The 19,971-nt window shown below is 39.5% G+C and overlaps 1 protein-coding gene across 8 annotated transcripts in view; it reads left to right on the top strand.

The window, feature by feature from the left end:
• Nucleotides 1–19,971, top strand: part of PCGF3 (polycomb group ring finger 3) — a 60,023-nt gene that overhangs the window by 21,858 nt on the left and 18,194 nt on the right. For 3 of the 8 annotated variants that reach the window (XM_087742354.1, XM_087742355.1, XM_087742356.1), the window contains 2 exons: nucleotides 10,635–10,677; nucleotides 15,674–15,791. In XM_087742354.1, the coding sequence (XP_087598480.1) occupies nucleotides 15,683–15,791 (109 nt within the window). In that variant the 5' untranslated portion in view covers nucleotides 10,635–10,677; nucleotides 15,674–15,682. Of the gene's footprint in view, nucleotides 1–10,634; nucleotides 10,678–14,500; nucleotides 14,566–15,658; nucleotides 15,792–19,971 lie in introns of those variants that run through there. The other 5 variants (XM_087742358.1, XM_087742360.1, XM_087742357.1 and 2 more) reach the window with 3 other exon arrangements.

Below are 19,971 nucleotides of genomic sequence, written 5' to 3'. Positions count from 1 at the left end.
CATCATCTTTGCAGTGTTCTGTTATGCTAATGGATGGACAAAGGTGTAGATGAGTTTTTAACATACAGTAAAGTACTGTGTATTACAACTCTCTAGTCTTTTGCGTTTTACTGACAAACTGATACTTATCATATTTAGTTGATTTTATTAAAGGAATAACAGTTAAGTATTTACTTGATTTTCAAAGTGTCTTCCTTAATTTAGTGCTTTATAAGCATATGTTGTCAGGTGAAAAGTTGAAGAAAAGAACTAATTTCCATAATTCGGGTATTTGTATATCTCTTTGCCTGCAGACACTTTGAGATCAGTTGTGTGACCATTTTTAGCTAAAATTTAGCAAGCAGCTAGTAGTTGTTTGACTGTTTTGTACTCTAATACAGTCAGTTTTAATACAGATGCCAAACCTAAGCGAAGTATAAGAGAAAATATTCAAACAAAACCTTAGATTAAAATGTCTTGGTATCCAGTGCTGATATTAAACATGTGTCTAGTAACTTTGAGGTTTTTATGATTAGAGGCTTAACTGAGATTGAATGGCTCTGGATTTTTTTAAGATATATTTAACATTTTGATACTACTTATATTTTGTGAATTTTCTAAGAAAGTTAGTTCCTGTAACAGCTGGGAGGAGGTGGTGTTTGATGTTTCTCATTCCTCTCTGCAAAGTGAAATGATGGAAAATAAATTACCAAAATTTGTGTGAAGGGGTGTAGGACAGTTTTGAGTCACTCAGTTGTTTTCAACTGCATTGCTGTTTCTCCTGCCTTACTGAAGTCCTTTTTTTCCTCATTATGTCTTTTAGTAATAACGTACAAGACAGAAATTTTGAACAGTCATGCCTGCTGTTTTGACAGCTAACTGCAGGGCATAATTCATTTTGTGTAGACAGAAACAGGTGTTTTATGGAAAAGTACCAGATAGATCAGTCTCCCATTGTACCATAAAAGGGCAGTACGTGGGGTGAATAAAAATTAAACGGGTAGATTTAATGCTAGTATGTCCTGATTATTACTTCTACTTTATCTCAAACATTTGTGTCACTTTTTACATGTCACTTATTAACAGTGGTGCCTTTTACTTTGCATTGTAATGAATGAGATGTGTAAAAGTGAACGTGTTTTGCTTTCAGGTGGGCATTTCTTAAGCCACCATAGTGCAACTATTAGTAATGGTGTAACTACACCCCAAGTAGTTTCTCTTTAGCCTGTTAGTCATGTCTCCTCAAAAAAAGACCAAAGCATTCTTGAGAATCAAAGATCAAAGAAATGAGTAGTACACGGTCATTTTCAGAGGATGTTTTCAGGAAACTGGTGTGATATTAGAGTCTCTTTGGTTTTTACACCTGATGGCTGACGTTGCCATCAATCATGATCTAAATTCTCTAAAATAACATGACAGACTTCATTTCAAATAAGTTGGCTGAAGATCACATTACTCATACTTTGCTTGACTTGTCTAGTCAGCTATTACTCTTGGACTTTTGATCAAGAATAAATTGTTAAAAACTTAAGAGTAATGTATAATGACTAGTGAATAGTAAGAATTTCTGACTTAAAAATCGGACTAGTGTAAAACCTATTGCTGAAGCAGTCTCTTAGGGAGTAATATTGAAGATCGAGTTACACTTGCTATGTACAGGCAATTTTACTACAGAAGTATTCAGGCAGAGTTTATTTTGGTTGCCAGGTGGTTGCAGGGAGGGAGAGAAAAAAGGTCTCACTCATTTGTCTAGTTATGGAACCAAGACTAGGGATTAAAAAAAAACAAAAACAAAACAACCCTTTCAATTACCAACTCACATAGTCAGTTCAAAACTGGGATCATGAGCTTTGTGGTTTTTTTAAACTTTCTCCAGTATTCCTGTGGGTATAGTTTTTTAGATGTCTGTCTTGAAGGGGCTTCTACTTGTTGTCCACAAAATAAGGTGGGTTTTTTTGTTGTTCTTTGTTTTTTGTTGTTCTTTTTTGCTAGTTCTTCAAAACAGTGCTTAAAACAAATAGACTTAGACTTGGGGAATATTTCAGAGAGAGAAATGTGATAGCAATTTAGAGATTTAAGTACTGTTCCAGTTGTCCTTATCTTTTCACCTTCTCTTTCACTTAGTTGTATGGCTCTGGTTTTGTGAATGCCTTTTGTAGGCAAAGTGTTCTTGATGCCAGGAGGCAGTACCTCTGACACAAACCTCCAATAATTCAAGATACTGGGAATAATTCAAGATACTGGGAAGAAATCAATAACTTGCCTGCAGCTTATAAAGTCATACCTTCTAATGAAAGCTCCTGATTCATTAGGGAAAAGTGAAATGTCTCAGCATTCCCACCCCCACCCTTCCTCCTCCTCCTCCCAAAAAACCCCAGAGAATTAGAATATGTAAAAACAAAACAGGTATTCACGTTTGCTTGCTCTAGGAAGGCATGGTGACTTTCTAATCCCTTCATTGAAGGTAAGTACATTCTGATAATATAGCTTTTATATAGGCCTTGTAATATCCTAGTTTTTATCTTTAGTGAAATTAACTTAAACTTGTGTTTTGAAGTAGTGATTATGAAGGAACTGAGATTGGGTTGTAATTGGCTAGAAACTCAAATAGTGGAGAATGTTATGTTGGTTTTAAGAGTCAGGCTGTTAACCTACATTTAGTTGTGGCAGGCAGTCAAGTACCTAAAAGAAACATTGGGGTAGTGGCTTATCTGAATAATTATGTACACTCTGTGCTGTGTAATTGGAGTAGTTAAGTGGTTAAACCCATTTTTCTAGTCATAAAGGCAGCTAGTATTTTAGATGTGATAGTAAATTAAGGCTCTTCATTCTAAATGTCATATTTTAAGACAACACGATCTCTGAGAGGCTATATTCTTCCTACGTGTTTCCAGTACACAGAATAAAAGATATCATGGCTGAGTTAAAGTCTTTGGAGGTTCACCCTATGTTTAAGTAGATTTGGTAGACTGTTCTGGATTTGGAAGAGGAGGGAAATAGTCTTTGGTCTAGCTTTAACTGGACTTCAAAAATATATATGATGATGTCCAGGCTTGATCACTCTTGTGTTTGTTAATTGGGATAAACTGTAAATATTAAGGGGACTTCACAAAATATTCATTTAGCAGATTTTCCAGTGGATTTCCTTAAGGGATCATCTGCACTGTCTTAGACCTGAGCATATGAAAGTAAAGTTACACTACTTGGTCATCCATATGTGTTTTTCTCCTTTTCTGAACGGCAGCTGAAGTATGTATCTAATTGTCAGCAGTTTACTCTGGTTTGGCATTCATATGCTCCACAAGCATATGTGAGAGACTAAAGAGGGATAACTATTTATCACACGATGATAAAGAGGGATAACTATTTAGCACACGATGGAATGCCCTATTTTGATAGGTCTGGTACAGAGAAAATAATAGTTGCTCATTGGCCAGCTGAGAAATAATTTATTGGAAGAAGAACTGCTCTTGGTGAGGATCCATCCTGTGTTCTGCACCCTCTGTTTAAGTATTTCCCTTTTGCAGGGCTGAAGAATAGCTTACATTTACTTTGCTTAAAATCATAGAACCATAGAATGGTTTGGGTTGGAAGGGACCTTCGAAGATCATCTAGTCCAACCTCCCTATCATGGGCAGGGACATCTTTGACTAGATCAGGTTGCTCAGAGGCCCTGATTCTGAATACTTCCAGGGATGGGGCATCCACAACTTCTCTGAGCAACCTATTACAGTATCTCACCATCCTCATTGTAAAAGCTTTCTTCCTTATATCCAATCTAAAGCTACCCTCTTTCAGTTTAAAACCATTGCCCTGTGTCCTGTCACTACAGGCCCTGGTAACAACTCTGTCCCCATCTTTCTCATCAGCCCCCTTTCAGTATCGAAAGGCCACAATAAGGTCTCCCCGGAGCCTTCTCTTCTCCAGGCTGAACACCACCAACTCTCTCAGCCAGTCTTCACAGGAGAGGTGTTCCATCCCTCTGATCATTTTTGTGGCCCTTCTCTGAACCTGCTCTAACAGGGGGACACAGAGCTGAACTCTATGAATGTATGCAGTACTCCGGGTGGGGTGTCATGGGAGTGGAGTAGAGGGGGAGAATCACCTCCCTTGATCTGCTGGCCACGCTTCTTTTTGTATAGCCTAGGATACAATTGGCTTTCTGGGCTGCAAGCACATGTTACCAGCTTGTGTCCAATTTTTTGCTCATCAGTATCACCAAGTCCTTCTCCACAAGGCTGCTCTCAATCCATTCATCCCCCAGCCTGTATTGATACCGGGGATTGCCCTAGCCCAGGTTCAGGACCTTGCACTTGGCCTTGTTAACTTGAGGTTCACATTGCCCCACTCCTCAAACCTCTGGGTGATGTCCCTCTGGATGACATCCCTTCCTTCAGGCATGTCACCACACCACTCATTTTGGTGTCATCCACAAACTTGCTGAGAGTGCACTCAATCCCACTATGTAGTGATAAAAATATTTAATAGTACTGGTCCCAATACGGACCCTTGAGGGACACCACTTGGACACTGAGCCACTCACTGTAACTCTTTGGATGTGGCCACCCAGCCAATTCCTTGTCCATCTAACAGTCCATCCGTCAAACCCATCTCTCTCCAATTTAGTTGGAACATGCTTCTGTGAACATGTTTAGAGAGGTCTGTTCGGTTACATGGTAAAGCTTGTTTGCACACCCACAAAGGAGCACAAAGAGACAAGGGCAGGGGAGATGGGATACTCGTACCAGGCCTAACTACTTCCAGGCCCATCACAGGAGCCATCTTGTCAAAGGCTCGTCTCCACAAGCCCAGAGGAGCACAGGGGCACAATGGCAGACAGGGAACCCAAATTAAGGACTCAGAGGAGGGTGCACCCCATCAGGTGTGTAACCTAACCAGGACTGTCCCAGAAGAGCCATCAGCCCCATTGTCCAGACATGCTACCCATGACCATGAGTCAGTGCTGGACTTTTGGACTCGGGGCTGGAGGTGTTACTGCCAGGGGTATGGGACATATAGAGTGCAGGGGAAGAGCATTTTGGGGTTGCAAAGGATTTACAGGATGGTTTGGGGAGGAGCCAAAGGCAGGGGAAAGGAGGCATTTAGGTGATTTGGGGAGGAACAAACATAGGAAAACAGAGGAGCAAGAAGATTTAGAAGGCCAGGCATGTGTAAATAGTTGGTTGGTCAGTACATGTGTCTGGCCATACCCTATGTCTGATCAGTGCAGTCTGTCTTACCTTCTTCTTGAATTCCTTTCTAACTCCTTCCTGGGTGAGGGGTGCTTTGTTCTGTGTGCAGGTGTGTCTGTGGGGGCCTGAGTGCCAACAACTGCAAGTCGGACCACAAGTTGGAAGGCCCGAGGTGCCAGCAACTGGAGAGGCTGGCATGAGTGGACTTAAGTGCCAGCAATAGGAACGGGACCTCAGGTCACTAGGGCCTGGTGCGAGGAACTGGAGCAAGGGTTTGGGCACCGTAGCTGGAGTGGGACTGCAGGCCAGAGGGACCATGTGCCTGAGTACTAGCGGCTGGAGAGACTGGAGTGAGTGAAACCAAGTGCCAGACACTGGGTTGGGACCAGGGGTCAGAAGCCCATGTGTCCATAGTGCCAGCAATTACAGTAAGTGAATGTTAGTGAAGAGCAAGCCAGGCTAGCCTCCATGTAGGTGAAGTGGCCAGGCATGTTTACCTCTCTAACAGGGAGACCAGAGGAGGAAGTGGCTGTTGGGGTGACCGAGTGAGTCCGACTGGGTGCCAGGGACACCATAGGATCTGAGGATCTCTAAGGGTGAGACTGCTGGTGAATGTGTGGCTCTAAGGGCAAGACCACAGGGGATTGGCTATGGGGTGACCAGTGGAGTCTCAGCCATCTGTGTGAATCTGTGCCTGTGTGTCTCTGAGGGTGTGAGACCATGGGGGGCGCGGTGGAGAGGGTAGCTAATGGGGGAGCAGGAGAGTCCTGGTGAGCTGTGTGTGTGCATGCATGTGTGTGTGCGCATGTACCAGCAACCAGACCCCAGACAGACTGTACCAGGAACTGGAGTGTGGCAGTGGCCTTGAAGACATGTATGTCCAGGTGACAGCAATTGTGGAGGCTGGGATCCAGGGGACAGCTACTGGGCAGACATGGGGTCTGAGTCCAGCTGCTGGGGGATCCACCTTGTATGTATGTGTATATATATTCTCAGTAGTAGACCTCTGCTCTGCTCAGCCAGAGAGGAGAGCAGGGTGAGGCTGTTGGTGCTGTTTGTGTTCGTGTTCATGTGCGTGCTGTGTGTGTCTGTCTTGATTGATCTGTTGTCGCTGGCTGTGGTGTATGTGTGTTGTATATGTGTGCTCTCTGTGTGTGCGTGCCTACTGAGAGTATGTGCTCAGCCTCACTACAAGTTGTATCTGGGGGCTTGGAGCTGCCGCAGTGTCACCTCTTTTGGGCTGCCAGGTGCAGTCTGATTTTTCCCTCAAGTGTTCTTTGGTGCTCTGTGCTTCACCTCCACAGTGTTCACCAGTAGAGAAATCGATCATCACTTTTTAATCTTTTCAGAGGAAAAGAACAGTAGGCTGGAAGGCAAGTGGCTTTCCTTGCAAGAGTATTGTAGTAGACTATGGCACTGATTTTTGTAAGTAATATTAAATGATTTATAATCCTACTTTGGGACCAATTCTTATCAGTTTTTAGTAGTGTTTTAGCAATGTAACAGTGAGGCAAATACTCAGAAAAGTGAGAAAAGTAGTGTACTATTCTTGCAGGTCATCTCTATTTTTTTCTGAGAAGATGAAAAATTAATACCTTAATTTCCACTGGATCTGGAGAAACCTGACTTGTCAGTTAGTTTGTACGTGATGTGATCTCTGCAAATTGCTCAGCACACCCATGAAATGGGCACAGAACTGAAATGCAGTAATGCACTCAACAGAAGGTAAACTTAAAATAACAACAAAACCCCCTGAACAAGTGCGTGAGGAAACATGTGGCTCTCTGTATGCTGGGGGTAGTGCTGGTTTCACAATGTCATCAAAATACCATGTACTGATTCAAATTAACTGCATGCCGTGTTTGTGCTTGGTAGATCTTTGTTTTAAGAAGACAGAGACAACAAATGTATGAAGGCTGTTTTTCATTTGTTATTCTGTTGGGGGGGCGGGGGGGGGAGATGTCCTCCTTATTTTGTGTTATTAAGAGGTATACCTGCTTTATTGACGTTAGGGCACTGGTGCCATCTGGTGGTGATAATACCTTCCCAGAAATGGGAAAAATGACTAGTGAGGAGTTCCACTAAGATGTGAGACATTGCTGGCATGAAGAGTACACGGATACATTTGCTACCTTAACATATAATTATGCGGATGAAATAAGTCATAAAAGGATGCACATGGGCTGTTAATCATAACTTGGCTTACTAAAGCAAATTTAATGATAATTTCTTCCTGCTCAACAAAATGGTTTGTTTCTAGTAGTTCGTTTTATTAAATAGTGCTTTGCAAACACAACATAACGAATTTTATTGAAGTTTACAATATTTTAAAACTCAATTTGGAAGAAAAATTTTCTTCTGTTATTGCATTTTGCTAAACCCAGCACAACCTTCTCACTGCTAGTATGTTTGAAGTTACTGTTCTCTCTTTTTAAGAGGCTGATACATTATGTTTGAATGTAAAAATTCAACAACATAAACCTGGCAACAGTTGAAATAAACCACTTTGATATCTGAAGCCAAAACAACCACAAATATTCTGTTTTCTTTATCTTTCCATCTCTTAAAAAAGGTGTCCTGTGTGTTAAGTTGTTTGCCTGAGGTAATATCCTCATCATTCTCTAGAGTACTGTGTAGGCTGTATGGACCTTGTTAGCAAAGAAAGTAGGACTATGACTACTTCTCCAGTTCTCTTGAAATAAATTTCTGATTCATAAATATCTTGCCCTGTGATGGAAAGATTTGCAGAAGTGCAAGGTACTTTATATTAAGCTGGTGGGGTTTTTTAATTCATTTCACTTAGCCATAATTGTTTTGATCTGTCGCAGGTCAGCATGCTATTATTTTAATAAGTTACTGCTAAATAAATTTCCTTATGGAACAGAGGTCTGTCTATTCAGCCATTAACAACTTACATCTTTCTATTGCAATTGATGACAATAACAGGCTAATTTTTATGTTTTAATCCAGCTAGTTGAAGAGGCACAAATTCTGTGCTTGTATTTCTTTGTAATCTCTGACTTCATGACCATGCAACACTGCCTTCAGTTGCATCCTGCTGAAAGTGTGAATTAGACTTCCCTTTTAACCAGGCGTTAGTACTCTAGTTACATGGTTATGTTCACAATGTCAGGAGCCTTTTTTGGATCCTATCTTGATGGAATGAGGTGTTTGCAGGCCTGTTCAGCTAATGTAGATTGGGGAAACAGCTGTTAAAATTTAAAGTATTTAATAGTATTTAAGAATTCAATGTTAATATTTAAAGTAATATTTAAATATTTAATCTATTTGTTGGATGTCTTTGAGAGTAATTAAACTGGCTGCATAGCAAGGACTGTCTTTTTTTCTACAGTTTAATTCAGCTCATTGTAGACCTAGGTTTGTGTACCGGGTTTCATCTGCATGCCACTACTAACAAAAGTGTGTGAGGCAATCATAAGCGTCAGATTTGAAAATTTTCTTTCCCACACTAAGTTTTGGGTCTGAGCAAAGTTCCATTGTTACAATGTTTTGTTCTTAGAGCTGTGACTTTCACTTTAATGAGTCTGTTGTAGAGAATTGAGGTGTACCTGCTGCTTCTGTTACTGTTGTCATTCAGCTTTCAGTGCTGTATGACCTTAGCACCTTTCAGTAATTATTCAGCAAAATTACTAGCATCTGCCATATATAGCTTTTTTGCAGGCTCCCTCCACTGTGAGCACTATACTTCTGCTTTTTAATCAAGTAACATTATTACACTATATTTCAGCAAAATAAAAATACACGTGCTTATCCTTTTAAAATAGCGCAAGGTTGTAATGGTTTGTAAATCCTTCAGGCATTCACTTCAGTTCTGGATTTGTACCTGGTAAGAGTTAATTCCTGTTTTGCTTTACAAGGCTAGGTGGTACAAATGAGAACTATGGTCTGATAATCTGTCTACTTATCAAGAGCAGTCATAGCAGTCAAACAGACCTTTAAAGAAAATCCCTTTGGGAATATAAGTACTCGCTTCTGACTTGTTAGTGTGCAGGATCAGTAGAGCGATCCAATTGCCCAGTCTCCAACAACCATCTAGATATAAATATTAACTGAATTTCCCTGCCTTTAGCTTTTACAGTGCATTACTATCTTCCTGTAACCAGAACATGAAGAATATGGTGGTGATTTAGGACTGACTTGGTTGTTGGCTTTTTTCCTCACAAGTTGAGTACCACTTTCTTCTTCTGGCTGAACCAAAGTCTTACCTTGTCCTCTGCCAAGTAGCAGTGAGGGAAGATGCATGACAGTTCCTTTTGGAAGACTGTTACTCAGAAGTTTATGTTCTGATGTGCGATATGCCTCTGACTCAGTTTCTTCAGAAGCAGTGTCATTGGCTGCTCTGTTCTCCACATTTTGCTGCAGAAATAGATCTCTTTTGTGGCAAATGCCTTCTGGAGTTTCTTCTCCTGTCCATATGAGGGACTTTCCATCCTTGGTGAGGGCTTTTTTTGTGGGTTCCCACAAAAGAGCATCTCATGCAAGTCTGCATTGCTTTCAGTTAATAGTAATTTTTCCTCTGAATGCAGTCAAAGAAGTTCACCGTGGAATTGCTAAGAGATTTTTATTTGAGTTGTGCTGAAGTTCTCACCTAGTGCTATCATTAGTATCTTGTTATATCATTGTATTTATAATTTCCTTAGCAATATAACAGTAAAATCATTAACTATAGGCTATGCCTTTGATTTTTCTGGAGCAGGAGGACGGAAGTAGTACTACCTTTTACCAGTCTCTGTAGCATCTGAGTATTTCCTGTGTGAATCAACTTAATAAGAAAAATTGCCTTCTTCTGTCAAGTTAATCTATTCATGTGAGATTATCCTCTGCCTAAAGGTGATGCGAAGGTCTTTTTTTTTCTTTAACATAATTTTATTTTGGAAAATATCTAGCGATTCTGGAAATATGAATTATTTCCTTGAAAGTATTAATGGAAACTTAAGATACAAAGAGCAGATTACTCACAAATATAGCTTGAAAACTGAGAGTAATAGTCATCTGGCTGTGGATCTTCAATCCAAAATCTTGTCTTTTCTTACAGACCTATCACTATCTGGTCTGTAGGTTGTGCTTCAAGGTTTCTGCTTATTTATTTGGTGATTTTCCCTGTTACTTATGAAGATAATGAATTTCTTTTCACTTCACCATCACATTGTGACAGGACTACTTAGATTTTTGAGCCATTTTCCTTGACTATGTGTGTCCTTTCATAGGAAACTGTATTACATCTTTTTTTTTTTCTTTTTTTTTCCCAAGGATCTAATTCTGACAGTCTTTTCCTCCTTTCTTTTCCTTACTCAGAAGTGTCCCTGCCCCACTGTTATCTTAAATTTATATAGATGCTTAGATACTTCTAGGTGAATTCAGTGAGTTAAGTATTTCTTTGTGGCAGCTGGATTTTGAGGAATTTTGGATGTTAACTTTCAGACTATTTTTCTGTCTTTTCAGGTCTCTGGATGGCAGACTCTGAAAAGAAATGCTGTTTTAAGAGGTATGCCTCATGTAGGCCAGAATATTCCTGACTAGTGTGTATATCATTTGATTATCATTTGATAAGGCCATACTTCTGAGGAGTCCCTCTGCTGATCCTCTCTGTAAGCTTGCATGAATAATAGTTTTTCAGTGCTGAAATCTCTCTGAAAGGTGAAAGCTTGTACAGAGACATTTAGGCTTGTCTTACTGATGACACAGTTTTAGTAGAGAGATCTGTAATATACTGCTTACCTTTTTACTTGATCATCTTAATAGAACACTGCCTTAGTGGATGAAGTATAGCATGAACAAAACCAGTTGACTATCTAATGTGCATATCCCCTGCCAAGCTCTCCTGACTGGGGGGGTGGGGGGTGGGTTGTTTGCTTGTTTTTTAATTGGGAATATAGTCCAGATGCCGTTGTAATTATCTTCACTCACTTCCTCCTGGTGTGATGTAAGACTTACCAAACAGTGAGAGCCTGAGACGGTGCCAACAGTGTGGTATGAAATATGATCATTTGGAACCAAGATGAAGAAATATTGATCTTTGTGCAAGTGATCATTTTTGTGTATTAGCTGGATGTTTGGAAAACTTCGTGTGTTTGTTTGGGGTTTCATGTTCCAGCACTTAAGGAGACTGTCTCTTCTTTCTCCATTGGTGGTATGTTGTTTCTGAATAATTCATTGCTTTACAGCTGTTAGGAAAGCAATCTCTTTGAAATTTAATTGGATAGCTCTTCTATTATGTCTCCTATCCATTTCAGGATTCTTAAGTGGCAGATTTTAGGAAAGTAGGCTTTGTTTATCTTTCTAAGAGAAAGATTGCTCTAACCCAGTCTTTCCAGGGCTCTTCTTGTTTTAATTTTTTTTAAACAGTACTTCTTAATTCTTTTTCGGCATGACTCAGGTCACTGAAATTTCAGAAGGTTTCCTATTTCTCTAAAGCAGTACAGTGCTGGTTTGTTTTGTTCTGACTCAAAAAGAATTCCCAGTGTAAAGTACTAAAAACTTGGGTTAAAAGTGGCTCTTCAGCTATTGACTGAGATTCTGGTGTTGCTTGTTTTTATGCTGTGTTTACAAAGGTCCTAAAGAAAATGATGCTAAGAATAAGAGAATATATTATTGCTATTTTCAACACACCTGTGGACAGAAATCAAGTAGATGGTGCTGCACTATTCTTGGACGTGCACACTTGTAGGATGAGAGGCTTTGCACACAAGTTGCAACACAGGACATTCCTATGAGAAGGAGCACTTTTTGCCATTGAGGGTGGTCAGATCCTGGAACAGGTTGCCTAGAGAGGCTGTGGAATCTCCATTCTTGAAGGTTATCTGAATGCAGCAGAAATAGGTCCACAGCAACTCAATTTAAGTGGGCCTACTTCAAGTGCAAGGTTGGATTAGAGCAGTTTGGAGGTTACTTCCAATCTATGTTATCCTAGGAATCTGTGTAACCTGAGGGGTTACTTTTTATTCATTTTACATTTCCTGTAAAAACAGGTGAGGCTCAGGTTGGTTTGTTTTGTTGTTTGGTATGGGTTTTGTTTGTTGGTTTTTGATTTTTGTTTTGTTTTGTTTTTTAAAAAAAGAAGCACCTGTATTTGAGAAGTGTTTTGTGATTATAGAACCAAAGAAGTAGAGTAACTTCTTCATATTCCAGCAACATGGTTTTGAGGGAGAAGGATCATGCTTTGGCTCTAGTGTTCACTTGTTGGCGAGGTAAAGAGTGAGAAACTTTAAGTGTTTATCAAATGTCACTGTTCAGTCAGTGGATTGAGAGTCTTAGAATGTTATATACAGTTCTTACAGTTTATTTGAGATTACTTGCTGTGGTAGGTTACTATTTAAGCAGGTAACTGTGTAGAAGAACTAATGAACCTCTGTGTCCTACAGATTTGCCTTGCTTGGCTTTGGCTTTCTAAAAACTAAATTAAGGTATGACATTTCTGTTGTCTGTTAACTGCCATAGAGGTCTGATGGGAGCCTAAGGTTTGCAGTGTTCAGCTGTGGAAAAGGGGCTATTAGGTTCTGACACGTAAATGTTCAGATTCTGGTCTGTTCTCTGAAGTTGCCTGCTTTTATATAGGATGATAACTGACTTTGAGACTTCTGCTTCTGAACTTGGCTGTGGTCCTGTGAAAGATTCAGAAGCTCTTGAGCATGCATCTTCTATGCAGTGACTGATCGGTCACATTACAAAATAAGGCAAATTCAAATATTCTCAGTTTATTGTAGAGGTTTGCTTTTCTTACTAACTCCTGCACAGTCTAGTGAGTTTAAAAAGTCCCTGTCACAAAAAAGTCTTCATTTGGAGATACGTTTTTGTTTTGATTTGATTTTTAAAATTTTATGCAAGAATACATCAGCCTAGGCGGTGGTTTGGAAAAGTAAACTTATCGTCCCCTCCTATTATTATTTCAAGCTGGTGTGTGTGACTTTAACCTCAACCTGATTCTGCCAGTTTTCTTTTTAAAGCAACCAATTTTAGATGTTGAGCTCATGCTAACTTCGTTGTGTTGATGTCTATGTGAGTATGACCAGATAACAGTTGCTTGAAGTACTCAATGAGCAGCTTGAGAGCAGTCAAACAGTAAGAAATTCAGCTTGCATGGATAGATGAGGGTAGAGTAATAGTGTAGTAAGTTCACAGGATCATAGGATAATTCAAGTTGGAAAAGACATCAAGAGGTCATGTAATCCAACTGCTCAAAGCAGAGTAAGCTATGAGGTCAGACCAGGTTGCTCAGTGCTTTATCCAGTTGTCTGGATATTACATGCTCTTAAGCTGCAAGTTCGCTTGAGAATGTGTACTCGGAGATGGATTTGGACTTGTGTTGTTTTTCTTTTTAAGGTTCCATTACTTGTTTTGGAAATTTCTGAATTCACTTTTAGCTTTCTTTTCAACATGTCACTGTTTGAGAGATGGGAAGATGAGATTTGTGGAAGATATCACCTAGAGTTCAGATGTGGAAAAATCTCATTCCCTTTTGCAAAGGGAAGGTATTAAAAGGAAGTGTGGATTTGCCTAAAAAATAGAAAACCAGGTTGTTTAAAGCAAGCTGGCTAATCTTGGTGGTTTTTAGTCAAACTTCATGTTTTGGACATTGTGTAGTCTTGCTGTTTAGTTCCAGTTTGTATGAGGTTACTAACATGGATTAATTGTATGTGCAGAAAGTGTCAGTAGTCTAAGCAGAACGATGTCACTTCATTGAGGATTGTTCAGAGAAATCCAGCAGCTGCTGAACATGCTTTTCCTCTTTTCTTCATGTTACTACATGTTAATATGGTAAAAGTAGCTCTTTGAGGGTGCTACCTAAATAGCAAAAACAGATGCTGAGACTTCTGAAGGATACTGAGATTTTTATCAAGATAGATGACATCTTGCTTTCATGGGAGCCCAGCAGTTATAAAAAATTAACTAGGTTTTCAGTTGCTTGGTTGATAAACTCAAATAATTTATTTCAACTGAAATTTGCAAGCTGATTAGTGATGTAACATCTTAAATTTTTAAAAAATAAATTTTTAATTCATTAGTGTACTTGTAATGTTGAAATAATGGGTAGTTTTTATAATAATTAAGGTGGAGTTAAGATGCCATAGAAATAGGGCTTGGGGATATATTTATGGTATGCTTGTCAGCATTAATGTCTTGGAAATTTTTTATACCTTCTGTTTGCTTCTAATCTTCAGATCTAATCCACATATTTCCCCCTATAGCAGTATACTTCAGTGTATATATGGTTACTTAAAAAGTATGCTTGGTGTGGTTTTTCGGTGGGGTGATAAGAACTTGGCTGTCTTATATGATGGAAGTGACTTTTAACTTTTGTTTGGAATTAGGCTGTAGGAACGTGGGAGTGTTGGGACACCTTCCCAAGAGCAGATGGTGTGGTTCAAGTAGACAGGTACCCCTTCTGAGTTGATAGATGTTAACATATTCCAGATAGGAATATGGAAGACATCCTATATTAGCCATCTACTCACATGGAGAGTTTCTTCCTAAGTATTGTGAATAGTGGCTTATCTTCATATTTTGTGTTATGACTGTGTATCCTTTTCAAAAACATTAATAATGATAAAAAAAGTAGTTGATGGTGATGAATGTGGAATTACATTACGTTTTTAATTTGTTGCTGTTATTAATAAATTTAATTCCTTATATGAGGCTGTAACATTAGTCCTTCTATTTCTTTTTTGTATATGTCAGTAGTTTTGCTAGATTATTTTTTTTTTTCCTCTTTCCCTCTGGGAAGCAATTCAATTTGTCCTCAAAGTCCAAGTCTTTAAATATGTTGTCTAACTGAACTGACATCATGGTAATACACCATTTTGTTGCTAGCTCCTCCCTTCCTTTCTAAATAGATATGAACTGGTCTGGCCTTTCCCCTCCCCTCTCCCCCCCCCCCTTTCCCCCCTTCCTCCCCCTTCCCCCTCCTTAATTTGACTTTAAATAAAATGGGATTTCAGAAGGTTTACTTTTCAGCTCCATTATTGAGACACAGCTTTAAAATTATGCTTTAACCATACTGGCAGAAGGCAAACACTTAAAAGTGTGATTAAACCTACTATGCCAAATCAGACCCTGTTAGTTTGACTTTTCAGTTATCAAAATGCTTTCAGTTCTCCAATTGCTTTGAGGATTTTCTCTCTCCAAATTTTTGTGAATCCTTCCCCATTACTAGACTGAACGTGATGACTTAGATCAGTAGAGTAGTAAGGTTTCACCTTAAATCCAAGTCCCCTGGTTGGTAAAGAAACTTATTAATAGCATGCTAGAAAGACTGTTTTCTATGGTATTGAAACTTTGACTTGCAAAATAGTGTGGGGGTTTTACATTGTTTCACTTCTGTGAAGTCCTTTGAAAGTTAGTGCTATCATTGTGCCTGTGTGCATATGAGAGCCTAAAGCTCTATGAACATATCTTTAGGGTTAATTCTAGTTAATCATTTATTCCCAAATGACTTATACCTGATCACTACAGCTGTGTTACTTTATGATATGTCTTTTCTGCAGACACCAAAGATGCTAACAAGAAAGATTAAGCTTTGGGACATTAATGCCCATATAACCTGTCGTCTGTGCAATGGATACCTGATTGATGCTACTACTGTAACAGAATGCTTACATACTTGTAAGTAGAAGTAGAATTAAATTAAATAAATTGTTCTTGTGTTTTTTTAACTTGGTGTGCAACATGTTTTAATGGTTTTTAATTGAAATTTAAAAATCTATTGTGCATCAGTCAAAATAATGTGTGCTTCACTAGACACTGCTTTTTTTTAACAGATTATTTGCTTTTTTTAACAAAGCAAATGAAGAGAACATTAAAGCTGTACTGCACAAACTTGAAGCCACATACAATTAGTGGTAACATATGCATTCAAGAATGCAGTCTGTCTTCCTGCTAAAGGAATATGGAATGCCTAGTTCTCTCTTCTGTGACAGCTGGCATAGCATATGTTCTCCACCTGGAGCCTTCCAAATGTCTCTTGCACTCCTGTTCCTCTGCAGAAAGCAGCCACAGTTTATCGATAAAGAATAAGTATATTGTATTGTACCTGAGAAATAAGCTTTTGTTCCAAAATACTGTGATGAGGTAGTTGTTTGCTGTGTTACTTTGTGAGTTTCTAGTTTCATATTGGTGAAGTATGCCCTAGTACCTTGCAAAGCCTTAGGCTTCAAGAAAACTGAAGGTATAAGTCTATCCCAGCATCTTTGTTGTTGACATCGTGGGATATAGGAGTGCTAGGGTTTGCAGTATTCTGATGGAAACCTTGCATATTAGCACAGTTCCAACTAAAGATCTGAAGATTCCTTCTGAGGAGAAGCACCCTTATAGTCCAAAGTGGTAACTCCAAAACTATTCTCTGTCTTGAATCTGTTCTGATCCATAGTTTTCTTTGCCAGGGAGGTATCAGCTGAGGAATTAACCTTCAGTCCAGAAGGCCTGCTGTAGTGACATTAAATACCCTCTGTAGCAGCCACATTGGTGGCTTTACACCTTGTATTACAGGGTTTTACCAGAAATATTTTTTCTAGCTGTGTCTTCAGAATCCATACAATTTACCAACATGTCCTTGTCACCTAGGAGCTTCCATTTGTCCAGTTTTATCTGTTCAGAGTTTAGAATATGATTTGTTTTGTTTATAGGTACCTGTATTAATCTATTAATATTTGTCATGCAACTTCAAACATCCCATGTTTTAAAATGCTTCTGTCACAGTATTTTACTCTTATTCTGATAAAGCTGGCATGTTGTTTGAATAGCTTAATGACCCGTAGTCCTCAGCTTTCTTGGAAGGGAGTTAGATGGTGGTAGAGGCTTCATCTCCACAAAATGAAAGTTTCACTGGTCTTATTCTTCACGTAAAATGTCTTACAAAGGGGAAATATAATGTTTATGATTTGTCAGAGATTACGTTTTCAATTGTGTTTCATTTAGAAGTTCTGTTCATCAGCTTTAATGAGTTTGTTGTTCTTGTCACGCTTCTGTGTCACTTTGGTTATTCTCATGTCCCTTCTCCATCTGTTTCACGTCTTAATTTCCATAGTGTTCTTTTTGGAGTGTAGAGATCTTTAAGCTAGACTTCTACTTAGTTTTGCCCCAAATTCTTTACTGCTGCTATTAACAAGAGCATATACAAAACCAGTATTATAACAAGTTAACATGGCTGACATAGAGCTAGAGGATCATTTTTCATTGTTCTTTAAAAAAAACAAAAAAAACCCAAAACCCAACAACAAAACAAAAAAACAACAACAACAAATAACAACATATAAAATAATCCTCAGCTGACATCATCTCCACCATTTCTTACATTTGCTTACAGAGGAAATATTTAGATTAATCCACAGTGCTTCACTGCTTACTTCAAAAGCCAGGGAGTGCTCCTTCCTAGCTTCTGCTTCCCACCCCCACCTTGTGGCTTGTCCCTCCCTTATTTTGGCTGTTTATATTTTCAGAATACTACTTCAATGTGTGTCCTGTAGAATTACAGTTTTCTGAGAAGGGGCACACAGTCCTGTCTTTTTTTCAAAACCTTTATACATGTTGGCATCGTTTGTATTCTGTATGTTAATGCTAATAATATATTTTTGTGGAAAAGCATCCTGGGAAAATCGATCCTGAAAGTGCCCTGTCTGAGATAGTGAATTCTCTGCTGAATTACACCACCTTGAAATGTTCTTTGTGTTTCTACTCAGAACTGTACAGTTTTCTTACCTCTTTCATTTTTCTCTAATTTCCTGTCCTTCAGACATTCAGAGACTTTTCACTTCAGTGGTAAATGTAGTTCTTGAGTCCTTTGGTGAGAGTCATTTGGAGTTCCAAGGCTAGTCCTTTGGAGAGACAGGGCCAACTTCTTTTGTAAAACAGAATTCAGGGGAGAACAAGCATTTTTCCTCCCTTTTCTACTTGTTTCTCTGCTGTATCTTTATTTTGTTGGTGACAGGCAGGCCTATAAGTCAGTACATCAAAACTTCAGTAGTCGTAACTCAGTGTTAAGTCTTTCCTAGTTTACATCTGTTTCTTTATTAGAATTCTAGGTTAGCAGATATATACAGGTCTTGTTAAACTTTTACATTTGTTATTTGAGTTTCATTAGTGTTTACGTGTTAAAGCTGTCCTTATGTGTTACGATTTTGTGGGTTCATGAGGATGGTGAAAGACCAATTGTATTTCTTGAACTAAATATAGAAATGAAAAAAGTCAAGAGGAATTAAACTGTGTTTTAAAAAAAAAAAAAAAAAGTGAGTGAGGATTAACCTTGCCTCTTCCTTTTCTAATGAAAGATCTCTGATATGTTTAAGTGTACTGTAAAAGTAACCAGAAAATGTACAGCTCAGTTCAGGCTTACAATCAGTGCCCAAGTATCTGGATCAATGGAGATCGGGGACTTTGGAAATCCCAGGTAATGGAAAGACTCTAGTAATACTATTGTTTCAGACCCTAGAATGGTTGCCATATTGGCTGTCCTATGCTCTTAGGACTTCCAGTTTCAGGAGAGTTTATTAATCCCAACTTGACCCTGTGAAAAAAGAACCAATCTAGAAGATTGCAGCACCCTCCATATAAGCTATCTAATTGCATTTATTTCGACACTGTGCTTAGACTAATAAACCTGCCAGAACCTGAGACGACTTGTGATTAAGTTCAGTTTAGGAGGAGTTAGTGTATACTTAGTCCAAACTGGAAATTGTACTGAAATGGGCGGTTGTTTTAGAAGGTATCATAGAATGGTTAGGGTTAGAAGGGACCTTTAAACGTCATCTAGTCCGACACCCCTGCAATGAGCAGAGACATCTTCAACTAGATCAGGTTGCTCAGAGACCTGTCCAACCTGACCTTGAATGTTTCCAGGGATGGGGCATCTTCAGCCTCTCTGGGCAATCTGTTCCAGTGTTTCACCACCCTCATTGTAAGAAATTCCTTCCTTCTATCGTGTCTGAATCTTTTAGTTTAAAAGCATTACCCCTCGTCCTATTGCTACAGGCCCTCTTAAAAAGTCTGTCCCCATCTTTCTCATAAGCCCCCTTTCAGGCCACAATAAGGTCTCCCCAGAGGCTTCTCTTCTCCAGGCTAAACAACCCCAGCTCTTTCAGCCTGTCCTCATAGGAGAGGTGCTCTGATCATTTTTATGGCCCTTCTCTGGACCTGCTCTAACAGGTCCATGTCCTTCTTGTACTGAGGACCCCAGAGCTGGATGCAGTACTCCAGGTGGGATCTCACCAGAGCAGAGTAGAGGGGCAGAATTACCTCCCTTGACCTGCTGGCCACGCTACCTTTGCTGCAGCCCAGGATGCAGTTGGCCGCCTGGGCTGCGAGTGCACATTGTTGGCTCATGTCCAGTTTTTCATCCACCAGTACCTCTAAGTCCCTCTCTGCAGGGCTGCTCTCAATTTCTTCATCTCCCAGCCTGTATCAATACCAAGGGTTACCCTGACACAGGTGCAGGACCTTGCACTTGGCCTTGTTGAACCTCATGAGGTTCACATGAGCCCACTTCTTGAGCTTGTCCAGGTCCCTCTGGATGGCATCCTATCCCTCAGGCGTGTCAACCGCACCACTCATTTTGGTGTCATCTGCAAACTTGCTGAGGGTGCACTTGATCCCACTGTCTGTGTCATTTATGAAGATACTAAACAGTACTGGTCCCAGTAGGCACCCCTGAGGGACACCACTCATCACTGATCTCCATCTGGACATTGAGCCATTGACCACTGCTTTCTGGTTGCGACCATCCTGCCAATTCCTTATCCACTGAATAGTCCATCCGTCAAATCCGTATCTCTCCAATTTACAGAGAAGGATG

Source organism: Nipponia nippon, unplaced genomic scaffold, assembly GCF_047370975.1.
Source record: "Nipponia nippon isolate SJK-2023a ecotype South Korea unplaced genomic scaffold, ASM4737097v1 scaffold_8, whole genome shotgun sequence".
Taxonomy (NCBI): Eukaryota; Metazoa; Chordata; class Aves; order Pelecaniformes; family Threskiornithidae; genus Nipponia; species Nipponia nippon.
Note: the sequence above shows the minus strand (reverse complement) of the source record. Positions and strands in the feature narration are given on the sequence as shown.